Raw genomic sequence first — 26,366 nt, 5'->3', positions numbered from 1 at the left:
TAAAGCGATGCTACATGGTCTACAACAGATATACATTCCTTTGAGGCACAAACAGCCAAAGGGAAAGGTAAATCAATTATGAAAGAAGTTAGAGATTGGGTTAGATCAAAGGAAATGGCTTAAAAGGATGCCGGAAAAAGTACTCAATTCTTTTTTTCTCCCCAATTAAGGGGCAATTTAGCGTGGCCAATCCACCTATCCTGCACATCTTTGAGTTGTGGGGGTGAAACCCACACAGACATGGGGAGAATGTGCAAATTCCACATGTTGAGTGATTCAGAGCCGGGATCGAACCCAGGTCCTCAGCGCCGTGAGGCAGCAGTGCTAACCAGGCGCCACTGTGCCGCTTGAGGAGGATTGGGAGCAATTTAGAACCCAGCAAAGGAGGACCAAGAAACTGATTAAGAAAGGAAAAAGAGATTGTGAATGCAAAGTAACAACGATTAGGAAACGTTAAGTTTGGACAATTGTGCGCCTATTGCAGGTGGAGAAAAGAGTATTTATAGTGGAGAATATGGAAGTGTTAGAGAAACTAAACAGTTACTTTGCTTCTGTCATCACAGTAGAAGATACTGGAAATCTCCCAGATATACTGGCTGACCAAGGGACTTGTGAATCTGAGGAACTAAAATAAATTAGTATCAGTAATGAGGTAGTACTTGAAAGGTTAACTGGACTGAAGTTTGATAAATCCCCTGAAGATGATCTTCATCCCAGAGTGTTGAAGGAGGTGACTCGCGTGATAGTGGTTGTATTGGCGGTTATCTTTCAAAATTCAATAGAATCTGGAAAGATTCCTGCAGACCTGAACCTAATAAATGTAGCCTCACTATTTAAGAAGGGCAAAAGAGAGCGATGGGAGAACTACAGACCTGTAAGTTTGACATCAGTAGTAGGGAAAATGTTAACTCTATTATGAATGATGTGATAACTGTACATTTAGAAAAGAACGGTAAAATTCGGCAGAGTCAATATGGATTTATGAAAATGAAATCATGTTTGAAAAACTTGGAGATTTTTTGTGGACATTACTTGTAGCATTGATAAAGGAGGACCAGTAGATGTAGTGTGCTTGGATTTTCATAAGGCTTTTGTTAAGGTTCCACAAAGGAGGTTCATAAACAAAATTAGAGTTCATGGAATTGGGGGAAATGTACAAATAATGGACTGAAAATTGGTTAATCAATCAGAGAGCAGAGTGCAGGGATAACAGATCATTCTCAGGATGACGGGCTGTTACTAGTGGGGTACCACAAGTCACAGTGGTAGGCCCACAGTTTCTCACAGTCTATATAAATTATTTGGGTATGGGGACCAATTGTAATATTTCCAAATTTGTTGATGACACCAAACTGAGTGAGAATGTTAGTGGTGAGGAGGTTGTAAGAAGAAGACTTGGATAGGCTAGGTGAATAGGCTGAATAGGAACATAGCAGGTGGCATATAATGTGAATTATGTGTGACGTTATTCACTTTGGTGGGAAAAACAGAAAGGCAGACTATTTCTTAAATGGTAAGAGGCGGGTATCCAAAGGACATGGGTGTTCTTGATCATGAGCTGCTAAAGATTAGCATGCAAGTGCAGCATGCAATTAAGTAGACCAAATGGTCTGTTGACTGTCATCACAAGGGCATTCAAGTACAGGAATAAAGATCTCTTCTGCAGTTGTATAGAGCCTTGTTGAGTATTGTGTACAGGTTTGCTCCCCTTATCTAAGGAGGGGTACACTTGCCATTGAGAGAGTATAAGAGAGGTGCACCAGATTAATCCTTGGGATGGTGGGATTGTTTAATGAGGAGAGATTGGGAGGATGAAGTTTGTACTTCCATGAGTTTCAAAGAATGGCGACGGATGCATTGCGACTTCCAAAATTCCTACAGGAATGACAGGGTAGATGTAGGCCAGATATTTCCCCGGCTGATGAATCTAAAACCCTGGACATTGGAAAATGGATAGGCCATTTAAGACTGAGTTGAGGAGAAATCTCTTCATTCAGAGGGTGGTGAATTTTTTGGAATTCTTTACCCAGAGGGCTGTGGAACTCAATGGCTGAACAGGTTAAAATCAGAAATTGATAGATTTCTGGACATTAATGACATCAAAGGATATGGAGATAGCATGCAAAAGTGGCATTGAAGTAGATGATCAGCGAGGATCCAATTGAATGGCGAAGTAAGCTCAATGAGTTGAATGGCCAACTCCTGTTCCAATGCCCCTTTATTTTTGAAAATACGATTTTTCAACTTGCAACTGATCGAAATTTTGCAATTTGAACTGAAAAAGAGCACATTGCTAAAATGCAAGGCCACAGTTCATGATGAAAGTTAGTAACAAGCAAACCACCCTCAGGGGAGTGTTTCCTATAACCTAAGCAACCATCGAAACTCGTAACTGTCTCGGGAAGAGACATTAAAAATGCAAAGTACTGGATCTTGAAACACACCCAAAACCTCTCAGAAATACATAATGGGTGAAACATTTCAAAGCAAGACTGCCCAGCCACCAGTGAGATATTGCAAGAGGCACAGACAGTGTCAAAAAAATCTTCAGCAGAGGAAACAAACTAAAGGCTGCTCTCTCTCCACCCCCACCCTCTCTCTCGGAATAAGAGTGTCACCAGTTTGAGAAGGCGAGATCTCATGACATATCCTACACCTAACCACAATCAAGAAACCAGCCAACCCAAATCGGTTGCAGTGCTTAAAATCTACACCTCAAGGACAATGGAAGAACACTTTATTGTTTTTTTTACCTTTTTTCATTGAATCATGACTTCCCGTATTTCTGATACCTATGATTGTGTTTTTGGGCCTGAATGACTACATGCGGGCCGAATGCGAGGAATCATATTTTTATTATTTTCCCCAAGTTTAGCGGTTAATAAATTTGCTCTTGCCTTGCCTCAAGAAAATCTTGTTAGATTGGCTCCTCACTGCTCACAACTTAAACACATTCTGATTTGAAATGTATTGTGAAAAAGAAGCTTGAACCCCTGTTGTGACCAACTGAGGCCGTTGAATAGTTGTAACAAAATTGGGGGTTCGTGGAGGGAATTGTATCACAGACTGACAAAAGAATTGGATGGGGAAAGTAAATTGTTCCTTCAAAAGCAATTTAAAAACTACAAAAGGTTTTCTTGGGTCTGTAATACTGAAGTGCTGAAATATCCGCAGTCGATGTCAATGCTTTCATTGAACAGGATGAGACAGCTGGCAAGAAATTAAGCGCACTGTCCTTGGAATAATTAAAAGATGTAGGAAGGCACTTAGAGGTGGAATTCCACCCGGAATACAGAAAAACAGACGACATTATAAAATGGGTGGCAAAACATCTAGATGTGTAAGTTGAAGACACTGAAACATAAATTAGCAGCAGAGGAATTAAAATTGAATTTGCTGAAATTGAAACTGGAATTTGAAGAAAAGGAAAAAGAGAGAGAGAGGTAGGAATGGGAAAGAGAGAGAGGAAGGACTGGGAAAGAGAGAGAAAGGATAGGGAACTCCAGGAAAGGAAATGAGAAAAAGGAAAGGGAGTTTAAATTAAAACAGCTTGAGTTGAGAACAAAGAACCCCACTGTGCCCACTGAATACACCCCTGATAAGGGTGCCAACCCTAGACCTGAGACCGGAGGGCTGAGATATTCAAGTTTGTCCATTTAGTCCCTAAATGTGATGAAGAAGAAGTCGACACCTTCTTTATCTCTTTCAAAAGGTAGCACAGTGGTAAAGCGGTCAGCCCTACAATGGACCATATTGTTTCAGAGTAAGCTAACCGAAGAAGCTCAGGAGGTTTACTCCCTCTTGCTTGAGGAATGCGCAACAAGCTATGAGACAGAAAAAAGGGCTATCTTAAATGTATACCAATTAGTGCTGGAGGCATATGGTCAGAAATTCTGAAACATAAAGAAACTACCTGACTGGATGTGCCTGGAATTTGAACAGATTAAGCAACTCGCTTTTGACTGCTGGGTACAGGAGCTTTAAATTGAGGTCACCAATGAAAAGCTCTATTCCCTTCCCAATAAGAGCCTTCATAGAGAAAGAGAGAATCACAGGGGCCAGGTATGCAGAAACCCGGTCAGCTCATTCTACGCTTGTCCCAAAACCCTCATTGCAAAGGAAACCTTTCCCTAGTCAACCCCAACCATTGAGAAGCATAGAAAGCTGGAGAGTGATAGGAAACGAAGCACCCACGGGAGAGAAGGAACAAATGGAACCACAAGAGGGGCCTCCTCAGGCTAGAAAGCCTGGTGCTAAGAAGCAGAGTGAGTCCAAGAAGCCGGAGTATTGTAACTGCCACCAGGCAGGATACCTCCATGCTGATTGCTGGAGGTTAAGGGAAAAGCCTGTGGAATTTATGTGGGTATATAAATCCCGTGAAGAAAATGAGAGTCTGACAAAGAGAAGACCAGACCAAGCTCTGGCTCTGACTGCGTCAGCAATTCCTTGAAGACTGTGGGGATGGATGGGCTTTAAAACATCGCTGTAAGTTACAAAGATTTTGTATTAGAAGAAAGAGAGGTCACATTTCACCAGAATGAGGTGCATAAGCATATTGATACTGAAGGATATTGGGGGCAGCCAAACTCAACTGCTTGGAAAAGGCATGACCTTTCCACCAGAGAGTGCAGTAAGTGCCAAGATGTTGGTAAAGGGTATTGAAGACAGTTACATGCCCATCCCCATTTACTGGGTACACCTGGAGTCCAACCTTGTGTCAGTACCGATGACCATGGGAGTGCTCCCCAGTTTACCTGTAGATAGGATTCACCTGCTCCTCAGCAATGGCTTGGTGGAATAAAAAGTGATAGCATTACCAGTAGTCTTAGATAAGCCAACCAAGGTCAGGGAGACAGAACAGCTGCAGGAGAAAGTCCTTGGCCTTTTCCCTGACTGTGTGATGACCTGACAAACATCTGACCTGCTGTACTTATTTAGGCTCAAGTGGCCTGAATCAGGAATTCCAGCAAAGGTAAATCGCCACAGAGTGGAAATCCACAGCCGATTGCCATTCCGAAGAAGTTATGAACCATTGTGATTTTTACAAGCCATATCCCAGTGAAAAAGAAACTCAAACCTTTGTTGTGGCCAACCGAGGAGGTTAAATTGAGTAGAGCAAGTTCACCCTTCCCATCTGACTGTAAGAATCATTCTGATATGTACTCCTTATATCCATCCTGGTTAAGCACTCAATTACTTATCAGTATTTCCTTTTCAAAGTCTAACTTTTCAACCTTTTACTTGCCAAGCTTGCTTTGTTCAATGACACATTTCATCTTTGGTAAAGGTATTTTACTGTGTAGAAAATGGGTTTTTGCATTTGCAAGTTTGTATTTCTGTACAGCAAGAATCAGCATGTAAGAGATGAAATAACTGTTGGCAGTGTGTTTCTCAAAGGCATCAGTTCAGCTCCAGCTTTAATACTCTTCATAGATTAAAACTGAAACATTTCTTACAAAGGACTTGGACTGGAGAGCAAAGAGGCCTTATTACAATTATATAGGGTGTTTGTGAAACATCATGTAATGTCATAGGAGACCATCTAGTTTTACAGTGAAAAAAGTAATGCCATTGGAATATTCAGTTCTGGCTGCGACAAGCAGGATTTGGTCCAAACAAATTCACTACCAACAAAATTGGACTGATGCACATAATTGGGAACGGGACTGTTTAGAAGATGCTGTTGTCAGTTTCAATGCCAAATTTGTAAACAAACATGACACATTTATGATAATGACCCTTCATTATCTCTGAAATGGCTATCAATCGACGTATCCATTGTTAATTTTGAATTCTGATGACCGAGAATAAAATGTATTTGAGCTTTTTGACCATTTTGATAAGAATTTAGCAATTACATTATTCAAAGAATTTTTAAGAAATTGTATTCATGGGATGTGGCTGGACCAACATTTATTTCCCACCCCGAATTGTCCAAGGGCCATTTCAAAGGGCATTTAAGAGTCAATGACATTGCTGAGAATCTGGAGTCACATGTAGGCCAGACGAGGTAAGGATGGCAGATTTCCTTCCCGAAAGGACATGAGTGAACCAGATGGGTCTTTGCGACAATCAACAATGGTCATCATTCGAGATTTTTCTTGAATTCAAATTTCACCATGTGCCATGGTGGGATTCGAATCCAGATCCACAGAACATTAACTGGATCTCTGGATTACTAGTCCATTGACAATACCACTATGTCACTGCCTGGTAGGTATACCATGTTGGAAGAAAGAATGAACTGCTGGAAGCAATTTCCATGGGTGAAATCATTCGGTGTTAAACCACTGCTATTTACATTGTTGACAGAATTGGTATATAATTAGCATTGCAAAGTTCAAGAAGTGATCGTCCTGCATGCTGCAAACCTTTGGCCTATTATTAGGAAAAAAACTGTGGCGCTGTTTGAGAGAAATGGCTTCAACCATCAGCAAGCTAGGGGAAGATACAGAACTCATAGTATCAGGATTTCCGGTGATGTAATGTAATAGCAAGACGCACAAAAAGTGGTTCCTAGCTGGTCTTTGTTTTTGATGCCTTTTATACATATTTTCGGGGGATTTTGATGACCACACCCTTGTTGTGGGGTTAGAGAACTGTTCCTCAATGGAGACATGTTGAAAACATTGTCAAAGAAGCCCAACTTGAAGAAAGCTCAGGAGGGTAGCCTGTCAAAGGAAGGTGAAGGAGAAAAGATGGCCACCTCGCCCATTACTTTAGACATGTAGGCGGTAGTGATGGGGCAGGAGCTGGAGAAACTCTGCAGATAAATAGATTGGCAGGTTGAGTGGCATGGCAGGGAGTTAAAAGAATCCTTTAAGGCCCTTGGAGGTGGTTCTGGGCCCGATTCGGGAGCAGTTGGTAAACACCCCAAATGTAGTTCAGGCACAGAGTGAGAGGAAGAGGCCCTGATGCAGCACAAGGATCGGCTTGCTTCATTGGAGGCTGAGTGCTGATGGTGGCGGATAGCAACAAAGACCTGAGGTTGAAAGTGGAGGATCTGGAGAACAAGTCAAGGCGGTTAAACATCAAGTTGGTGGGACTCCAGAGGGATTGGAGGGCTTGAAGCTGACCCAGTACTTTTCGGTAATGTTTTCTCAGTTGGTGGGTGGGTATAATGTGTTCTTCCCTTCGGAGTTGGACAGAGCTCACAGGGTGTTCAGGCAAAAGCCCAAGGCCGAATAAGTTGCCGCAGGCGATGATTGTCAGTTTTCATAACTACCAACGGCAGGAGCGGGTCTTAGAATGGGCGAAGAGGATCCAGAATATCGACTGGAATGGGCACACGGTGCGGATATATCCAGACATTGGGACTGAGGTGGTCGAAGAGGCAGGAGGCTTTCAACAGGGCGAAGGCCGTTTTCGACAGTAAGGGCGTGCAATTTGGAATGGTGTACACAGCGAGATTGTGGGTCATCATGGATTCAAAAGATAATTTTGTCGAAAAGCCGGAGCAAGCAGAAGCCTTCATCAAGGACAAGAAGTTGGGGCCACTGTGACTGTTTGGGACTTTATATATGAAGGGGAGAACGCTTGTGTTCTGTACTTATGCCTTTGTGGGTTGTGTGTTTTTAACCTTGTTTGGAGGGGGGGGGCAGTTTAATAAAGTTATGGGAATGATTTGGCGTGTTTAGGAAGGGAAAGGGGTTTGTTAATGATGGTGGGGTTTGGGCATGTTGGTGGGGAAGGGATTGGGTGGTTGTTATTTTTGAGGGGATATTGGAGGGCGCTTTGGCTGGGGGTCACATCGCTAGCGATGAGGAGAGGGAGGCTAGCGAACGAGAGTGGGGTACTGGGAGAGGCTGCAGTCTGTGGGGCTTGTTTGGGTGCATTACAATTTGCCCAGCTGTTTGTTTGTGTGTGTGAGGGGGGTGGGGAACGGGGATTGGGGCACCAGGCAGTCTGTGAGCCTGTTTGGGGAAAGGGGGAAGAGTGTCCAAGGATTTTTCTTGATCTCACCTTAGGGGTGGCCATCTTTTGTGAGATTGGAATCTGGGAATTTGTAATTTGGGTCGGATTATCAAATCACAGTGCTGGTGGCTGACTCGGGGGTGGGGGGTTGGCGCTGAGAGACCCCCGACAAGGTTGATCACCTGGGACGGAAGGGGGGTGGGGAGCAGTGTAGAGGGCATGGTTTTTTTCCCATTTGAAAGGTTTGAACGTTGATGTAGTTTTCCTGCATGAGATCATCTTCGGGTGCGGGACCAGATCAGGTTGCGGAAGACCGGTTTTTCACTCAGGGTTTAACAGTAGGTTAAGGGGGTGGCGATTTTGGTTGATAAAAGGGTTCATTTTCAGGCAGGGATAGTCTTCAAAAGGTTTTTGAAATACATCAGACAAAGAATTCAAACACCCACCAATTGGTTTGCACTTTCAAGTAGGTTCAGATTATAATGTTTTTCATGACTGAGATTCAAATGAACTGATTTGTGCTCTGAAGTTAACAAAATTTGTGTGCCAGCAAAATCCAGTGACAATTGCACAGACCTACAATCACCATAAACAAAAAACATTTACCTGGGCCTGTTAAAAATATTAATGGGTAGAACAGCTGAAATTTTCCCTGGCAGTGAAACCTCTTTGAACAGAAGACTCCTGCGTTCAATGTTGAATGTATACTGACTTTGTAAAAAGCATAATCTCTGAAGCAGCCAAAGAAATGGTTGTGAACAGCTGCCACCTCAGCTTTGTAAATTTGCACTTCAGTGCAGGAAAATGGCAGCATTATTTGCGATAAACGAGAGTCAGCCCCAGCCACTTTGGAACAATGATTCAAAATGTGCCTACACATCAACTCAGTCACAAAATCAAACAATGCTGGATAGTGCCAGAATTTAAGGATCGTCTGAATTTGTGCAGTAAAGTGAACAGAAAAATTAGTATCAGAAACTGAAATTGCTGGAAATGACCAACAGCTGAAAGGTGCAATGATGGCTTTATGTGTCAGATGCAAATGTTTCAGGAATTCTGACTGAAGACTTACATATTAGTTACAGACGTGGGAGAGTGGAGGGCGGGTGGTGGGGGAGGTAAACAAAACACACAATTCCCATGCCCGTACACTCTGCAATCAGTTGGGCTGTTTTGGAGAGGCAAAACTCCCTTTAGCGTGTGGTCAAGTTATGTAAACAGCAGCAGACTTCCATGAATTTTAAAATACAGAAGATTATTTATTTACACACTTACCCCGAGTCTAAAGACTACATCAGTCACACATCATATGCTCAAGAAAGTTGCATTTAAAGAAAAGAGTACACTTTTATCAGTGGTAAACCGAAGAAGAATAGACAACAGTTCACGTGTTTGCCTTGTTGTAGGGACTCCGGCACTAGGGGCACCATGTAGCAAGAAGATCCTTTCTACACTATTATTGTCATTCAGATGGCTTCAAGTAGCTGAAGTCAGAAATCTGAATTGCTACATGGTTCCCTCAAAGATATTAATTTTCAGCAGTTTGCAAAGTGAGGCATTTGTGGTTTTTGTATTAGTCACATATCTATACAGATGGACTTTGAGTTTGGAATCAGGCTAGGAGGCTCAGAAAGACTTTACAGCCTCCCAGTTCGTAAAAGGTTAAGATGATACAGACTTTTGCAGCTTCTGCCTGCAACTCAACTTCTTCCTGGGTATCTAGATAAACTCGTTATCTCATGCCAGCTTTGATCATGTGGCCAATACTGGTGTCACTTAACCAGAATGGTGTGGAAGCCCAAATCCATCACTACACAATAGGAGATAGATTGTAGTCTTTCACCCTCTGCAGAAAACTGGTCTCGTCAGTTTTCTTTGTAAAATTGAAAACTTGGAGGCAGAATTTAGGGCTTACATTTTTAGGATGGTGGGGGCTTGGCTGCCATCAAATTAGTGCAAATTGGGGGTGGGGGATGGGAAGCGACTGCATGGATCTGCCCAAGACCAATTCGAAGGAACTTGAGACCTGGATAAGTGTCAGCGAGCCCAGGGTAGGAAAGGTCGGGAAGGTCTGGGGGGTGGTCAGGGGGTAGGTTCTCGGGGAGGGGGGATAGGCCAGGGTGGAGTGTGAGGTCAAGAGGTCACTGGGTCTGAAGGAGAGTTCGCCTCCAGTCGGAACAGGGCTTCTGATAGAGGCACCCGCCCCCTACCTGCCCGAGATCTCACTTTCTTTACTTTTGAATTTCTTTCCACGGAGCTTCAATACACCCACCAGCCTAAAAATTGAGGCTCACAGGAAGCGCCCATAATGGTCATTAAAGGGACCATTAATTGGCCACAATTTGGGGCTAGGTGGGCTTCCTATCTTAGACCTCACCCGCCCAACATAAAATCGCTGCAAGGTTGGGGTAGACAGGAACCAAATGCATGGAAAAGTTATCCAATACACACAAAGTAAGATTTCTCTAAACAGGTTCTGAAACCTGTTCAAAATTATCATTAAAGATTACAAGCAACTTCAAAAATAAAATGTCCAACTTTCTGTAAGATTCATTGTGATGATGTCCAACACCACAAATTGATTTTTATTCATGACTAATTTGTGTCGTAGAAACGGTTTTTGGTACTACTCCTGATTGACCTCACTCTAATTTTAAGCTCTTGCAGCTTTGCTTGGGACTCTCCCACCTGAGGTAATTTGTTTGATTCTATCAACCCTATCAAATCCTTTTAGCCTTTTATGCTGAACCTATCCAAACAGAATGGTCCTGGAGCATTTAGCTCTAATTGCTGCCCAAGCCAGTTCGATTCCCAGCTTGGGTCACTGTCTGTGCGGAGTCTGCACGTTCTCCCTGTGTCTGCGTGGGTTTCCTCCGGGTGCCCCGGTTTCCTCCCACAAGGCCCGAAAGACGTGCTGTTAGGTGAATTGGACATTCTGAATTCTCCCTGAGTGTACCTGAACAGGCGCCTGAATGTGGCGATTAGGGGCTTTTCACAGTAACTTCAATGCAGTGTTAATGTAAGCCTACTTGTGGCAATAAAGATTATTATTATATATCACACTGTTAAGTTACTAATCTAAGGCATGTTGAAGGTCAAAATTGAGTGGGGATTCACATGTTAAACAAACAACTGGAATTCAGAACCCTTCCGTTGAAGTCAAACAATGTGGCCAAAGGGCAGCACGGTGGTGCAGTGGGTTAGCCCTGCTGCCTCACGGCGCCAAGGTCCCAAGTTCCATCCGGGCCCTGGGTCACTGTCCGTGTGGAGTTTGCACATTCTTCCCGTGTCTGTGTGGGTTTCACCCCCACAACCCGAAGATGTGCGGACTAGGTGGATTGGCCACGCTAAATTGCCCCTTAATTGGAAAAAATGAATTGGGTACTCTAAATTTATAATAATAAAAAAAAACAATGTGGACAGGCCTGTGCCATTTGTCACTGGAATTTTGCTCTATCAGGATGTACATTTATAGTAATAGAAAAGTCTGTAGTCTGCTGTACATTTCTAGGCAATTTACGGTGACATGATAGAAGAGTAATTCTGCAACTGTCTGTGATAATATTCAAATTACTATTAATTTTTATGACATTAAAGCACAAAGAAACATATTCATACAGCCAAATGGTTACCTCCTCTGTATAATTGTGCCAAAGAATTATGTTTCACAGTAGAATGTTTCTGACAGTACAAAACAGCAGATCCTCTGGCTCAACTGAAGCTGCATCACAGGAGGTGAGCGTATTCATAATGTTAAGTTTTCTCAAGTCTTCTTAAGGTACTAGAATAAGGTACTACGTTCCACGTTTCAAACCCCTTCAAAGTATTATTTGCCAATTTCTTGAAAAGGTCAAATGTTGACTCTGCACCAGAATAGCATCATTTTCAAACAGAGTAATTAACTCTTCTACCTCAGAAATTATGTATTTAACTTTTGGATAACACTGGTGCCCATATCTTCAAGTTGTGTTCCACCTTACTCATGCTCTTGCAACTGTTGAACTCTCATGGATAGCCAAAATGATTACCTACCATTAAGCAAGCAAGATAAGATTGTGCATCAAACTGCACCAACACTGTCATATGTAATGAGATGGCTTTTGTTACAAAGTATAGATGTAGATAAAGGAACGATTTAAGAGTGCAGAGACATGAATTAAGGTCAACAGCGTGACTTTCTTTTAACGGATACCTCACATGCTTGAACAGTTTGCGACAGCAAATTGTGATTAAATCTGTTTTGCTTTGTGGAGTAGCAGCATGAACTATAAATAGAAAAAAAGCTATCATAACAATTGAGAGCCAGTGGCTACAAATCACTAAGATCAACAATTACTTGAAAACTAAAGATTAGATATTGTTCATAGCAAACTAAAGGAAGTAAGATATTACTGTAGACAAACGACAATTGTGGGTTTGATAATAATCATCCGGAAAAGTAGCACGAACAGAGAGAGGAATATCAGAACACCTAAACATTTTGAATAAATTGAGTAAATGAAACATTTCATGAGATCGCCTTGAAAAAGACTTGCACATCTTGTTAATCCCATTCAGATAGTTTGATCAAAAGCAGAAAGTAATCATTATTTTATTTCTTGAACTTCGAAGATTTAATATAGTATTCAGTTTAAATTCATATAATCTTTTCCTTGCAAGGCATTTGTGCTTTTGTGGTTTGACCAACTGAGTTCAAAAGGTTGCATGGACATATAACATTTCACTGACCGATATAGAAGACTGTTTTGTCTGTACAATTTAGCTATTTAAGATAATCGCTTACCTGCTTTAGATTCACCATCAACTGAGCGATTGTGAATGCTACTGTGAAGTGCAAGAAATTAAAGCTCTGCTTTAAAAGGATACGCCCAGGGACCACTGGTTTCCTATTCACTAATGCAAAAGATAGTTCCGTTTGCAGAAAAACCACAGAGGACTTGATGATATGTTGTCCAAATCTGAGAGAAGCCATTATATGTTTCAAATAAATCCAGGTATTCTACAAAGAAAGAGAATAATAATTGGAGAAAAAAATGTAAATCAGAAGTGCAAATACTCTTTAGGATTATAATATTATTTAAACGTCCATCAAATAAACTGCTCCTAAATCAAAATAATTCTCTCGTTTAGCGAGTTGGTCACACCGCAGGTGAAAGTTACTGAGGGAGATAGAAATTGGGTGACCAAAAGACAGAGCAAGAGTAGGAAGGCAGTGCAGGTGTCCCCTGCGGTCATCTCTCTGCAAAACAGATATACCGCTTTGGATACTGTTGAGGGAGATGGCTCACCAGGGGAAGGCAGCAGCAGCCAGGTTCAGGGCACCATGGCTGGCTCTGCTGCGCAGCTGGATGTTAAGTAATTTTCATAGATTCACAGAATTTACAGTGCAGAAGGAGGCCATTTGGCCCATCTAGTCTGCACCGGCTCTTTGAAAGATCACCCTACCCAAGCCTCCACCCTATCCCCGTAACCCAGTAACCCCACCCCAACACGAAGGGCAATTTTGGACACTAAGGACAATTTAGCATGGCCAATCCACCTAACCTGCACATCTTTGGACTGTGGGAGGAAACCAGAGCACCCGGAGGAAACCCACGCACACACGGGGAGAACGTGCAGACTCCGCACAGACAGTGACCCAAGCCGGGAATCGAACCTGGGACCCTGGAGCTGTGAAGCAATTATGCGAACCACTATGCTACCGTGCTGCCCCTTATGGGTAATGGGTTAAGAGACATTGCAATTAGTTGTCTCATTTATGTTAAGTATCCATTAATTGACACTGATATGTAAGGGGCTTCAGGTGGCCTCTGTCAGGTGATGTACAGTGAGAGTTTTGTGCAAAGGCTGTTGGAATGAAAGAAATGAGTGTTTGTGAAAAAAGAACAGAACTTTAGACTCTTCATATCACAGCAACTAAAACGTCTAACAATTGGTAGCAGAGGACAGTTGCTGTGTAAATGTGAAGGGTTGAAAGTTACAACTTTTCCAGATCAAACCAAGGAGTGAGTGAGAAAAGAAGGAACAAAAAGGGATATATGGCTGAACCGAGGATAAAGATGGCTGGATATGACGATCCTCCCTTATTTTCTGAAAGGGAATCGTACGACCAATGGAGAAGTGCAATAGTTATGTGGACTAAAGTAACTGCTTTGGGAAAGAGAAAACAAGGTATGGCATTTGCTCTTTCTCTACCATATGGCGGTAAAATCCGAAACAAAGTGCTTTCTGAGCTGGAATTGGAAGAGTTAGACTCAGAAGAAGGTCTGGAGACTTTATTACATTATATGGATAAGATTTATAAGAAAGATGACTTGTTAAGTGCGTATGAAGCATGGTCGGATTTTGATAAGTTCCGGAAAATGGAGGATATCTCCATGGAAGACTATATCATGGAATTTGGCAGACTATATAAAAGGCTACAGAAACACAACCTGGAATTTCCACAGTCTGTGTTGGCCTTTAAATTACTTGACTATGCTAGAGTGAGCAACATGGATAGGCTCCTGGTTTTGACAGGAGTTCAGTTTACTGATAAGGATACCTTATTCAAACAGATGACAAAAGCTTTACAAAAGTTTCCGGGGAAACATTCGATTCCGGTGGCTCTGATGACCCAAATAGGTCAGCCTGCAAGAAGGCAGAATATGAAAGATACACTACTAACAGGATGGCGAAATCGTATGGCTACGAACAGTTCTCAAGACTATCGAAGGAGACCGAGACAAGGAAATTATGAAGCCAGAAACCCAGTTAGAACCTACAATAGGAAGATGAACCCCAGAAATGCACGGGGCATGATAAATCGATGTTTTCGATGTGACTCTCAATACCATTATGCTTTCAGCTGTCCAACTCATTATGATAGAGTGTTTGAAGCAACACATGACAGGGAAGAGTCAGAAGAGGAAAAAGATAGTGACCAGAAAGAAGGCATTGTCTTATTGACAAGCAGTTTTATGCCGGTAATGAGGGTGTTGGTTGCAGAATCCTTCAACTGTGCTGTATTGGACAGTGGCTGCTGTAGCCACCTGGGTTAGCCAACTCCCGATGTAAAATGGAGAACAGCAAACGCTGCAGGGAAATTCAGCCAACACAGGCAGAAACCAGCAGCTGCAAGTTACTGTGTATTAAACTCTGCAAAAGCCCAGACAGCATCGATACAAGCAGCCACCTGCATAATAATGTAGCAGCCATCTACATACTAATAAGCGATCCCCGGGAACAATCACAACATTTGGGACAAACAAAGCTAAGCCAGACTCCCCGGCACCAGCAGGAGCCAACACAAAAGAGGTTAAAGGACATCTCAAGACCGCCCATCGATCAGGGAACCGCTCCAGTATTGGAGAAATCGAACCAAGCGATTGGAACAAAGTCCAATCACTTGGAACCAGGTACAGGGTCCCCCCGAAAGGCGGGAAGCCCCTGGGGACTATAAAGTTAAGCCCCCAAGTTCAAATCGTTCTTCTTGACCGGGTCACTCAGCAACACGACCCAACCTTGACCGTGACCGGTTCAACTGCCGCCGATATCCAGTAAGTCTTAAGTCAACGTTCGCTACGGGATAGGCGCTCCTAGCTACCAATCCGTACCAACTTCGAATCCCGCAGACTCAGAACCTGAACAAAAGGCCATTTGTTCCCCAGACCTGGTGGGCCAGTCCGAAGCTAAGAATAGGCCTGTTAGTCGGAGAAGTAGCTTAGACGTAGAATTTGTGCATGAGTAGCGATTACTGTGTATAATAAATATGCTTTGATTTGAATCTTACTAATCGGTGTATTGAGTTATTGATCATTACTTGAACTTGAACCTCGTGGCGGTATCATAAAAATACCTGCCGACTTGAGAGCAAAGGTTATAAAACAGAGCCTATTAAACCAACCAAAAGTTAGCAACACTGCACATCTACTGTGTGTGGAATTGACTGGTTAAAATGTTACCTGGACTCTTTGAATGCTGAAAATCATAACAAGGTTAAGGAATTTGAAAGTTCCACAAGTTTCAGGTTTGGGGATGATAATACTCTGAAGTCGCTGAAAAGAGTGGTGATCCCTTGCAATATTGCCGGAGTGAATCATTTCATTCGCACGGATGTTGTATCAAGTGAGATACCTTTGCGTCTGAGCAGACCGTCGATGAAGAAAGCACACATGAAACTGGATATGGAACAGGATAAGGCAACAGTTTTTGGAAAGATGGTGGACTTACAATTTACAGTCGGGACACTATTGTATTCCATTACTGACAAATAATATTTCAAGTAGAGTGGTTAAGGATGTGTTAATGACAGTTGAAAATGGGACTTCAGCTGATAAAAAGCTTGTGGTATTTGCACATCCGTCTCCTCGGAGGCTGAACATTTTTATTGAAGGATGCAGGGGTAAGGGATGACGACCATATTAAACTGATAGAACATGGTAGTGAACGCTGTGAAGTTTGTAGGAAGTACAGAAGGACACCAGCACGACCGATAGTAACCCTACCTTTGGCCAGGGATTTTAACGACATTGTGGCCATGGACCTTAAGATCTGGGATAAAGCAAATAATATATTTATTTTGCATTTTGTAGATTTAGCAACAAGATTTAGTCAATCAACGATTGTACGAAGTAAAGAAAAGAGAGTAATTCTGGATCAAATCGTGGAAAAATGGATAGGGACAGGAATGGGTCCACCGGCAAAATTCCTTACGGACAATGGGGGAGAATTTGCTAATGATGAGTTTAGGGATATGTGTGAAAACATGAAGTACAGAGTTATGAATACGGCTGCAGAAAGCCCATTTAGTAATGGTGTCTGTGAAAGAAATCATGCTGTCATCGATGACATGCTTCGGAAAACTTTGGCAGATTGACCAAATTGCAGACTAAATTCAGCTTTAGCATGGGCAGTACATGCAAAGAATTCATTGCAGATGGTTGGGGACTATAGTCCTTATCAATTAGTGTTTGGTAGAAATCCTAAAATTCCGTCCATTTTGGATGACCAGCCTCCAGCCTGGGAGGGGACTACAATTAGGTCTGGTTTTGCTGAACCTTTAAATGCATTACATAGCAGTAGAAAAGCTTTTTTGGAAGCAGAAGTCTTTGAAAGAATTCGCAGAGCTTTAAGACATAACGTACGGCCATCAGATTCCGTTTTTCAGCAAGGAGGCATAGTATACTATAAGAGAAACAATTCTAATGAATGGAAAGGCCCAGGGAAGATCATAGGCATAGATGGCAAAACAACTATTTTGCAACATGATAATCAAACTGTTAGGGTACATTCATCAAGGATAATGGGTACAGATTACAAATTCTCAAATTTAGACAGAGCAGACAGACATGACAAGGAACCAGAGTCATCTGGTATGCATGTGTTACAGAACTATGAGGACCTGATAACTGATATGGACAGGGTTTCTGTGGAGGAACACAACATCTGATGAATTAGAACAGGCCATTTTTCCGAAAGGGCAACTGCCAAAAGTTGGTACAAAAGTGACATACTTGCCTGAAGGGTCTAGTCAATGGAAGGATGCAACTGTTATTAGTAGAGCAGGGAAGGCCACTGGAAAGTATAAACATTGGTTGAATGTACAGCATTCAGGGGAAGGAGTCAAGACAATGGATTGGGAAAATGAAGTTCAAAAATGGAGGGCGCAAAAACGCAGTGCCAGTTCAGATAGTACATCAGATAGTGAACAGGACCGCAGGAAAAGGTTGAGAACTATTGAAAGGACATCCCACAGCAGAAGGGAAAGATCAAGCAGTAGGAGTACAGAACGAGATACCAGGCGGGAGAGGGGACGTCGTTTATCAAGATCTCGGAACATGAGTAAGACTACGAATACTAATAGGAGTAGAAGCCCACATGCACGTGAGATTTTGGTGGCTTCAAAAAAATAGATGAAAAAGTTATCAAAGAAGCTAAACTGCAAGAATTGCATCGTTGGAGTGAATTTGGGGTATACACAGAAGTACCGGATAGGGGACAAAGAGCTCTATCCCACAGATGGATTTGCACGGAAAAGGTTCTTACGGATGACACTTATAAGGCAAAGGCCAGGCTTGTGGCAAGGGGATTTGAAGAAAACTTAGAAGATCAGGATTTAAGGGTAGATTCGCCTACAGCAGGAAAGGTTATTTTAAAGATCTTCTTGGCTCTATGCGCCACAAAGGCATGGGAATGCAAATCTATAGATATAAAAGCTGCCTTTTTGCAGGGGCATCAGCTCCAGAGAGACATTTTTCTCCGTCCTCCTAAAGAAGCAGCTAACACAGAAGGGGTACTCTGGAAGTTGAACAAATGTGTATATGGATTAAATGATGCCTCTAGAGTGGTATTTTTCGGTAAGGTCAGTTTTGTTAAAGTTAGGCTGTTGCCAGTTGAAAGCAGATCCTGCAAAGTTTTACTGGCACTATAAAGGAAATCTTTCTGGCATTTTTATGATGCATGTCGATGATTTTTTGTGGGGTGGGACTAGTGATTTTGAAGCTATTGTAATCTCTGGTTTGAGGAAAGAATTCAGGGTTGGAACTCAGGCTTCCGGTGCATTTAAATATATTGGAAAGCATCAGCCCAATAGCAATTAGTCGTGGCCGAGTTTCACAAAAAGACGCAATGGTTTCAAAGATAGAAAAAGAACAACTGCGAAGTTCAATTGGGCAACTGAACTGGCTAGGTAGACAGACTAGACCGGATGTGAGTTTTGATGTCTTAGAGTTGAGTACAAAAATGAATGATCCCAAAGTGGAAGACATAATAAGAGCAAATAAAGCATTGGCCAAATTAAAAATGCAGGAGTGTGTTTTGAAGTTCCCGGTTTTAGGTGACCTTAGGCACTTGAAACTCATAGTTTATAGTGGTGCGTCCTACGCAAATTTATGTGATGGGGTTTCAAGCGCAGGAGGTTTTATAATTTTCCTTTTGGGGAACAATGGTAAATGTTGCCCCCTTGTGTGGGAAACAAAGAAAATAAGGAGAGTGGTAAAAAGCACTTTGGCTGCTGAGACGTCAAGCCTTGTAGAGGCGGTGGATATGGCCTTTTATATAAGTTAGATATTGACAGAAATTTTGGGATTAGGGGATTTGGCTAATATACCTCTTGACTGTCACATTGACAATAAATCCCTGTGGGAAAATGTGCACTCTACAAAAAGTGTCAATGAAAAGTGGTTATGGATAGGCGTCGCAGGTTTGAAGCAGATGTTGGACAGAGGGGAAATAACAAAAATTAAATGGGTCGACAGGAGCTATCAACTGTCAGACTGTTTTGCGAAAAGAGGGGCGCGTTCACAGAAACTTTTGGATATTGTTAATGAAGGGCGCTTGTTTCTGTGACTGTTTTTTTTCTTTCTCGTCCAAACAAAAAAAAGGAGGGAAATCATGTGTGTGTTTTGAGTTTCTTGAAATTTTGTTTTCACCTAATTATTATTTTTTTCTCCAAGGAAGGGGAGACTGTGAAGTAATGTGTTAAGAGACATTGCAATTAGTTGTCTCATTTATGTTAAGTATCCATTAATTGACACTGATATGTAAAGGGGCTTCAGGTGGCCTCTGTCAGGTGATGTACAGTGAGAGTTTTGTGCAAAGGCTGTTGGAATGAAATAAATGGGTGTTTGTGAAAAAGGAACAGAACTTTAGACTCTTCATATCACAGCAACTACAACGTCTAACACTGGGCAGGTGATAGGGGACTCAATCGTAAGGGGAATAGACAGGCGGTTCTGCGGATGCAATCGAGACTCCAGGATGGTATGTTGCCTCCCTGGTGCAAGGGTCAAGGATGTCTCGGAGCGGCTGCAGGACATTCAGGGGGCGGAGGGTGAACAGCCAGCTGTCGTGGTGCACATAGGCACCAACGATATAGGTAAAAAACAGGACGAGTTCCTACCAGCTGAATTCAGGGAGTTAGGAGTTAAACTAAAAAGTAGGACCTCAAAGGTAGTAATCTCAGGATTGGTACCAGTGCCACGAGCTAGTCAGAGTAGGAATGTCAGGATAGATAGGAAGAATGCATGGCTCGAGAGATGGTGCAAGAGGGATTCAAATTCCTGTAGCATTGGAACCGGTTCTGGGGGAGGTGGGACCAGTACAAACCGGATGGTTTGCACCTGGGTAGAACTGGAACCGATGTCCTCGGGGGTGTTTGCTAGAGCTGTTGGGGAGGATTTAAACTAATGTGGCAAGGGGATGGGAACCGATGCAGGACGTTGGAAGGTAGTAAAACAGGGACAGAAACAAAAGGCAGTAAGGGGGAAAGTGGAAGGCAGAGAAGCCATAGTCAAAAATCAAAAAGGGCGACAGTACAAGGTACAGTGACTGAGGGGAGCTCAGTGAATAGGCCCAGTAATACTGAAAGGAATAAAACGAGAAGTAAAAACATTAATGGTAAGCGACGCAGCAGGTTGCTACATGAAGATATGGGTTCAATGACAAGGAAAATTAGGAGAAAAGTTGAAAGGAAATATAACTGAGGAGAGGTTACTGATCGAGGTGTTAAGATTCAAAACAGAGGTAAAAAAGCCAACATAAGTGTACTTTACCTGAATGCTCGTAGTATTCGGAATAAGGTAAATGAGTTGATGGTGCAAATCATCGTGAATGACTATGATTTAGTGGCCATTACTGAAACATGGTTAAAGGATGGTCACGACTGGGAGTTAAATATCCTAGGGTATCAAACTATTCGGAAGGACAGAGTGGATGGTAAGGGAGGTTTTCTGCATAAGATAAAGATGCATGGCATTAAGGGGAAAGTAGTAGCATGGATAGAGGATTGGTTAAGTAATAGAAAGCAAAGAGTGGGGATTAATGGGTGTTTCTCTGGTTGGCAATCAGTAGCTAGTGGTGTCCCTCAGGGATCAGTGTTGGGCCCACAATTGTTCACAATTTACATAGATGATTTGGAGTTGGGGACCAAGGGCAATGTGTCCAAGTTTGCAGACGATACTCAGATGAGTGGTAAAGCAAAAAGTGCAGAGGATATTGGAAGTCTGCAGAGGGACTTGGATAGGCTAAGTGAATGTGCTAGGGTCTAGCAAATGGAATACAATGTTGACAAATATTAGGTTATCCATTTTGGTAGGAATAACAGCAAAAGGGATTATTATTTAAATTATAAAATATTAAAACATGCTGCTGTGCAAAGACCTGGGTGTGCTAGTGAATGAGTCGCAAAAACAGTGCCTGTAAACAATTCTGGTCGCCTCATTTTAGGAAGGATGTGGAAGCTCTGGAAAAGGTGCAAAGAAGAATTACCAGGATGTTGCCTGGAATGGAGAGTAGGTCTTACGAGGAAAGGTTGAGGGTGCTAGGCCTTTTCTCATTAGAGCGGAGAAGGATGAGGGGCGACTTGATAGAGGTTTATAAGATGATCAGGGGAATAGATAGAGTAGACAGTCAGAGACTTTTTCCCCAGGTGGAACACACCATTACAAGGGGACATACATTTAAGGTGAAAGGTGGAAGATATAGGAGGGATATCAGAGGTAGGTTCTTTACCCAGAGAGTAGTGGGGGCATGGAATGCACTGCCTGTGGAAGTAGTTGAGTCGGAAACATTAGGAACCTTCAAGCAGCTGTTGGATAGGTACATGGATTACGGGAAAATGATATAGTGTAGATTTATTTGTTCTTAAGGGCAGCACGGTAGCATTGTGGATAGCACAATTGCTTCACAGATCCATGGTCCCAGGTTCGATTCCGGCTTGGGTCATTGTCTGTGCGGAGTCTGCACGTCCTCCCCGTGTCAGCGTGGGTTTCCTCCGGGTGCTCCGGTTTCCTCCCACAGTCCAAAGATGTGCGGGTTAGGTGAATTGGCCAATGATAAATTGCCCTTAATGTCCAAATTGCCCTTGGTGTTGGGTGGAGGTGTTGAGTTTGGGTAGGGTGCTCTTTCCAAGAGCTGGTGCAGACTCAAAGAGCCGAATGGCCTCCTTCTGCACTGTAAATTCAATGATAATCTATGATTAATCTAGGACAAAGGTTCGGCACAACATCGTGGGCCGAAGGGCCTGTTCTGTGCTGTATTTTCTATGTTCTATGTTCTATGTTTAAAAAGTTGGTTTACAGGTGCAACAGGTGATTAAGAGGGTGAATTGAATTTTGTCCTTCATTGCTAGAGGGATGGAGTTTAAGACTAGGGAGGTTATGCAGCAATTGTATAAGGTGTTAGTGAGGCCACACCTGGAGTATTGTGTTCAGTTCTGGCCTCCTTACTTGAGAAAGGACATACTGGCACTGGAGGGTGTGCAGAGGAGATTCACTAGGTTAATCCAAGAGCTGAAGGGGTTGAATTACGAGGAGAGGTTGAGTTGACTGGGACTGTACTCGTTGGAATTTAGAAGGATGAGGGGGAATCTGATAGAAACATATAAAATTATGAAGGGAATAGATAGGATAGATGCAGGCAGGTTGTTTCCACTGGCGGGTGAAAGCAGAACTAGGGGGCATAGCCTCAATATAAGGGGATGTAGATTTAGGACTGAGTTTAGGAGGAACTTCTTCACCCAAAGGGTTGTGAATCTACGGAATTCCTTGCCCAGTGAAGCAGTAGAGGTTCCTTCATTAAACGTTTTTAAGATAAAGATAGATCATTTTTTGAAGAATAAAGGGATTAAGGGTTATGGTGTTTGGGCCGGAAAGTGGAGCTGAGTCCACAATGAGGCCATGATCTCATTGATTGGCGGAGCAGGCTCAAGGGGCCAGATGGCCGACTCCTGCTCCTAGTTCTTATGGTCTAATTGTGAAAACGCTGCAATCCATTCTGAATAAACCTACCATCACCAAGTCCATCCTCTGACCCCCACAACCTGGGAGTCTGCTCCACTTCCAGCCCCACCAAGTTGTTTCTTAATGGGATGGGTTCTGTGTACCCGAACAGGCTCCGGAATGTGGCGACAAGGGGCCTTGCTGTGTTAATGTAAGCCTGCTTGTGACAATAAAGATTATTGTATTATTATTATGTGGTGGTCAACGAGCACAATAAGTACAAATCCAAATTAATGTACTGAAACTGCCATTGTTACAACTGTGACAATCCCTCAGTACATCAGTGAGGAAATCTGGAATTTTCTGCATCACAGGATGGATTTGATGCTCCCCCATCTGTGTTTGAAGGCAGGGGCCACCAATGAGGCCTTCCCTTTTTCTCCAATTTCCATTCAAAAGGAAAGCCATACTACAGGCCATTTCTGGCAAATATTGGGTGGGATTCTCCACTCTCGCGCCGAAGTAGCCGCGCCGTCGTGAACGCCGTCGAGGCTCACGACGGCGCGAAACGGCCCTGGTCCTGACCGATTCAGGCCCTGACAATGGGCCAGGATCGGGGCCGCGTCAACTACACGCGTCAGGCCTTGTCACCCGCGTAATCTTCCCAGTGTCACATGCAACATTCTTTATTCCCTTACCCTAATTCAATAAGCATTATAAGAAGTCTTACAACACCAGGTTAAAGTCCGACAGGTTTGTTTAGAGTCACTAGCTTTTGGAGCGCAGCTCCTTCATCAGGCGGTTCACATGATGAAGGAGCTGCGCTCTGAAAGCTAGTGATTCACCTGATGAAGGAGCTGCGCTCCGAAAGCTAATGATTCACCTGATGAAGGAGCTGCGCTCCGAAAGCTAGTGATACGAAACAAACATGTTGGCCTTCAACCAGGTGTTGTAAGACTTCTTATTGTGCCCACTCCAGTCCAACGCCGGCATCTCAACATCAATCACCATTAGAAAGAGAAAAGTATAGAAGTTCACCAAAATTATTTCACAGCCAAAAATAATATCCCTCTTAAATATTTTGATATTTGGCCGGTTAATAGTGAAGACAGAATTTTTGCAGGGCATGGGGAACAGAGGACAGGCAAGCCTCATCCTTGCAATCACAGAATCATTCGGTAATCAACTCTACCTGGTGTGTTTAAAGGAAAACCTGATATACGTGTCAATTGTGTCAAACGTGGCTGCACAATATCTCTCACTACTCAAAAAGAAATAATGATACACACGAGGTAAATAATGTTTGCAGTCCTCCCAACACAAAAGGCAGCCAAGATGTCAGGCAGCAGCTACCTGAAAAAAGTGAACAATCTCAATGGTTCAGTAAGCAAAAGAAAAGCCCACATAGCACCGGTGATGCACAAACTTACAACAAACAGGAGATTGAACAAAGTAGAAAATTGGGGGTAGGGGTTGGGAACGGGGACAGGAGGCTGTTGCATCAACCTCCTCTTCAGCAATATCGTGTCAAAAAGAATGCACCTATTGATGCGATATGAGGATATGTTCAGGATCAGGCCTGATAATAGACACCTTTCTCAGTTAAATAAATTGTGAACAAGTACAATGTAGGTCACAATTAAGCAATGATCACTTGGCTCAAGAAGCTGCCAGGCAGCTGCGCAAATGAACTGCCACTTGGGAATCCCGTCCCTGACTCAGTCTCACAAATTAATATGCACTGAAGCATTAGCCTCAATTTTCAATTACCTCAGTTGCATTTCGTGGATGCGTGCTTTGAAAATAGCACTCCGCAGATGGTGCGTCAGTCTTCTGTGTTTCTGGAACACACTGTTATTTTTAAAGAGACGGTGAGGGAGGAGCTTTGACAAAGAGTCATCCAGACTCAAAACGTTGGGCGCGATCCAACGGGCTGCGCTAGAAAAACAGCTCGTCGCGGCACAGTGTTGGCTGATGATAGCTATGAGACACCGCTCCCAGGATCTACCCGGCTCACCAAGCCTCGCGAGATCCAACATGATCTTGCAAGACATTGCGATGTGAATCCCGCCCACAATGGGTGGTGCCCTGGTACAGCTTGCACCACCTGGGTACCATTGCAGTACACTGCCAGTCTGGCACCCTGGCAGTGCAACCTGGGCGCTGGCCTGGCACTGCCAAGGTACACAGGTGGCACTGCCAGCTGGCATGGGCACTGCCAGGGTGGTAATTTTTGCGTGTGCACAATCGGGTCAGTGTGCCCGGCATGGGTACAAGGGGGGTGGGGTCCCTCCTCCCTCCCATAGTGCGTTCGGGGGGGGGGGGGCTGAGGGAGGAGGTCAGGGATAGTTTCCGGGGCCTTGCCGATCGGGACGCCTTTAGAAATGGCATCCCAATCTCCCGCTACAATGGGGAGTTCCGATGAGCGGAGCTCCCCACTCTGCAAAACGGGGCTATGTGTGGCCTCGGCCATACGTTCCCTGTTCAGGCCCTTTATTCAACGTGAATCACGTTGAATAGCCAAGTGTTTCTCAGCATTGTGAATGGTGGAAACACATGGCTAAACGCGCTGGCTCGGGGACTTTGCTCCCTTTTGGGAGAATTGCACCAGTTAGCTCCGTTATCTCTCCACATATGCTGTCCGACCTGAGATTGTCCAGTGTTGCTAACTTTTGTTGGTTCAATTGGCTCTGATTTATAACCCTTGCTCTAGAGTCGCCAGGTATCTTTATGGTACCGCCACGAGGTTCAAGTTCAAGTAATGATCAATAACTCAACACACCAATTAGTAAGATTCAAATCAAAAAACATTTATTATACACAGCAAATCGCTACTCATGCATAAACTCTACTTTCTAGGCTATTCTATAATAACAGGCCTATAATAATTATTTCTATAATAACAGCCACCAGGTCAGGGGAACAAATGGCCTTTCGTTCAGGTCCTGAGTCTGCGGGATTCAAAGCTGGTATGGACTGGTAGATAGGACTGCCTATCTCGTAGCGAGCGTTGACTTGAGACTTACTTGCTTGGAGGCAGCTCACTCTCAAGGGATGGTTCAAGTTGCTGAGTGACCCTGCCAAAGAAGGACAATTTGAACTTGGGGGCTTTGCTTTATGGTCCCCAGGGGCTTCCCGCCCTTCGGGGCGGACCCCGTACCTGGTTCCAAGTGATTGGACTGCTTTCCGATCACTTGAATCGATTTCTCCAATGCCGGAGCAGTTCCCTGATCGCTGGGCGGTCCCTAAGTGTCCGTTGGCCTTCCTTTGTCTTGGCTCCTGCTGGCGCCGAGGAGTCTGGCTTGGCTTTGTTTACCTTAACTGTTGCCATTGTGCCTGGGAATCGCACATTACTATGTAGATGGCTGCTACATTACTATGCAGATGGCTGCTGGTTTCGGTGCTGTCTGGTTGTTTTGCAGGTTCCAATATACATGATTTCTGTATTTGCTAGTCTTTGCCTGTGTTGGCTGAATTTCCCTTCAGCCTTTGCGGTTCTCCATTTTAAGTCGGGAAGTGGCCAACTCAGGTGGCTACACCAGCATTTTCTGCTTTTGTGTGTGAGAGGGGAATTGGGGGAGCCAGATAACCACATGCCTTCAATTAATGGCCTGTTAAGCTACTTGAAGAGTTTGTTAACGGGCTGGGGAGGCCAGAAGGCAATTCTCAAATTGCAGGTCATGAATAGAGAACAGTCTGGTGCACACTAGTGCATAGATGTCGGGAGCAATGCACGGACCTGAAGTAAAATAC

The 26,366-nt window shown here is 43.4% G+C and overlaps 1 protein-coding gene across 4 annotated transcripts in view; it reads right to left on the bottom strand.

Moving 5' to 3' along the window:
- The window catches only part of LOC140388348 (bis(5'-adenosyl)-triphosphatase-like), a 1,872,387-nt gene that overhangs the window by 1,334,848 nt on the left and 511,173 nt on the right, over positions 1–26,366 (bottom strand). For 2 of the 4 annotated variants that reach the window (XM_072472370.1, XM_072472371.1), the window contains one exon: positions 12,781–12,913. In XM_072472370.1, the coding sequence (XP_072328471.1) occupies positions 12,781–12,886 (106 nt within the window). In that variant the 5' untranslated portion in view covers positions 12,887–12,913. Of the gene's footprint in view, positions 1–12,697; positions 12,914–22,682; positions 22,831–26,366 lie in introns of all 4 variants that reach the window. The other 2 variants (XM_072472372.1, XM_072472369.1) reach the window with 2 other exon arrangements.

Source organism: Scyliorhinus torazame, chromosome 13 (genome assembly GCF_047496885.1).
Source record: "Scyliorhinus torazame isolate Kashiwa2021f chromosome 13, sScyTor2.1, whole genome shotgun sequence".
NCBI lineage: Eukaryota > Metazoa > Chordata > Chondrichthyes > Carcharhiniformes > Scyliorhinidae > Scyliorhinus > Scyliorhinus torazame.
This window is presented reverse-complemented; position numbering and strand designations above follow the sequence as displayed.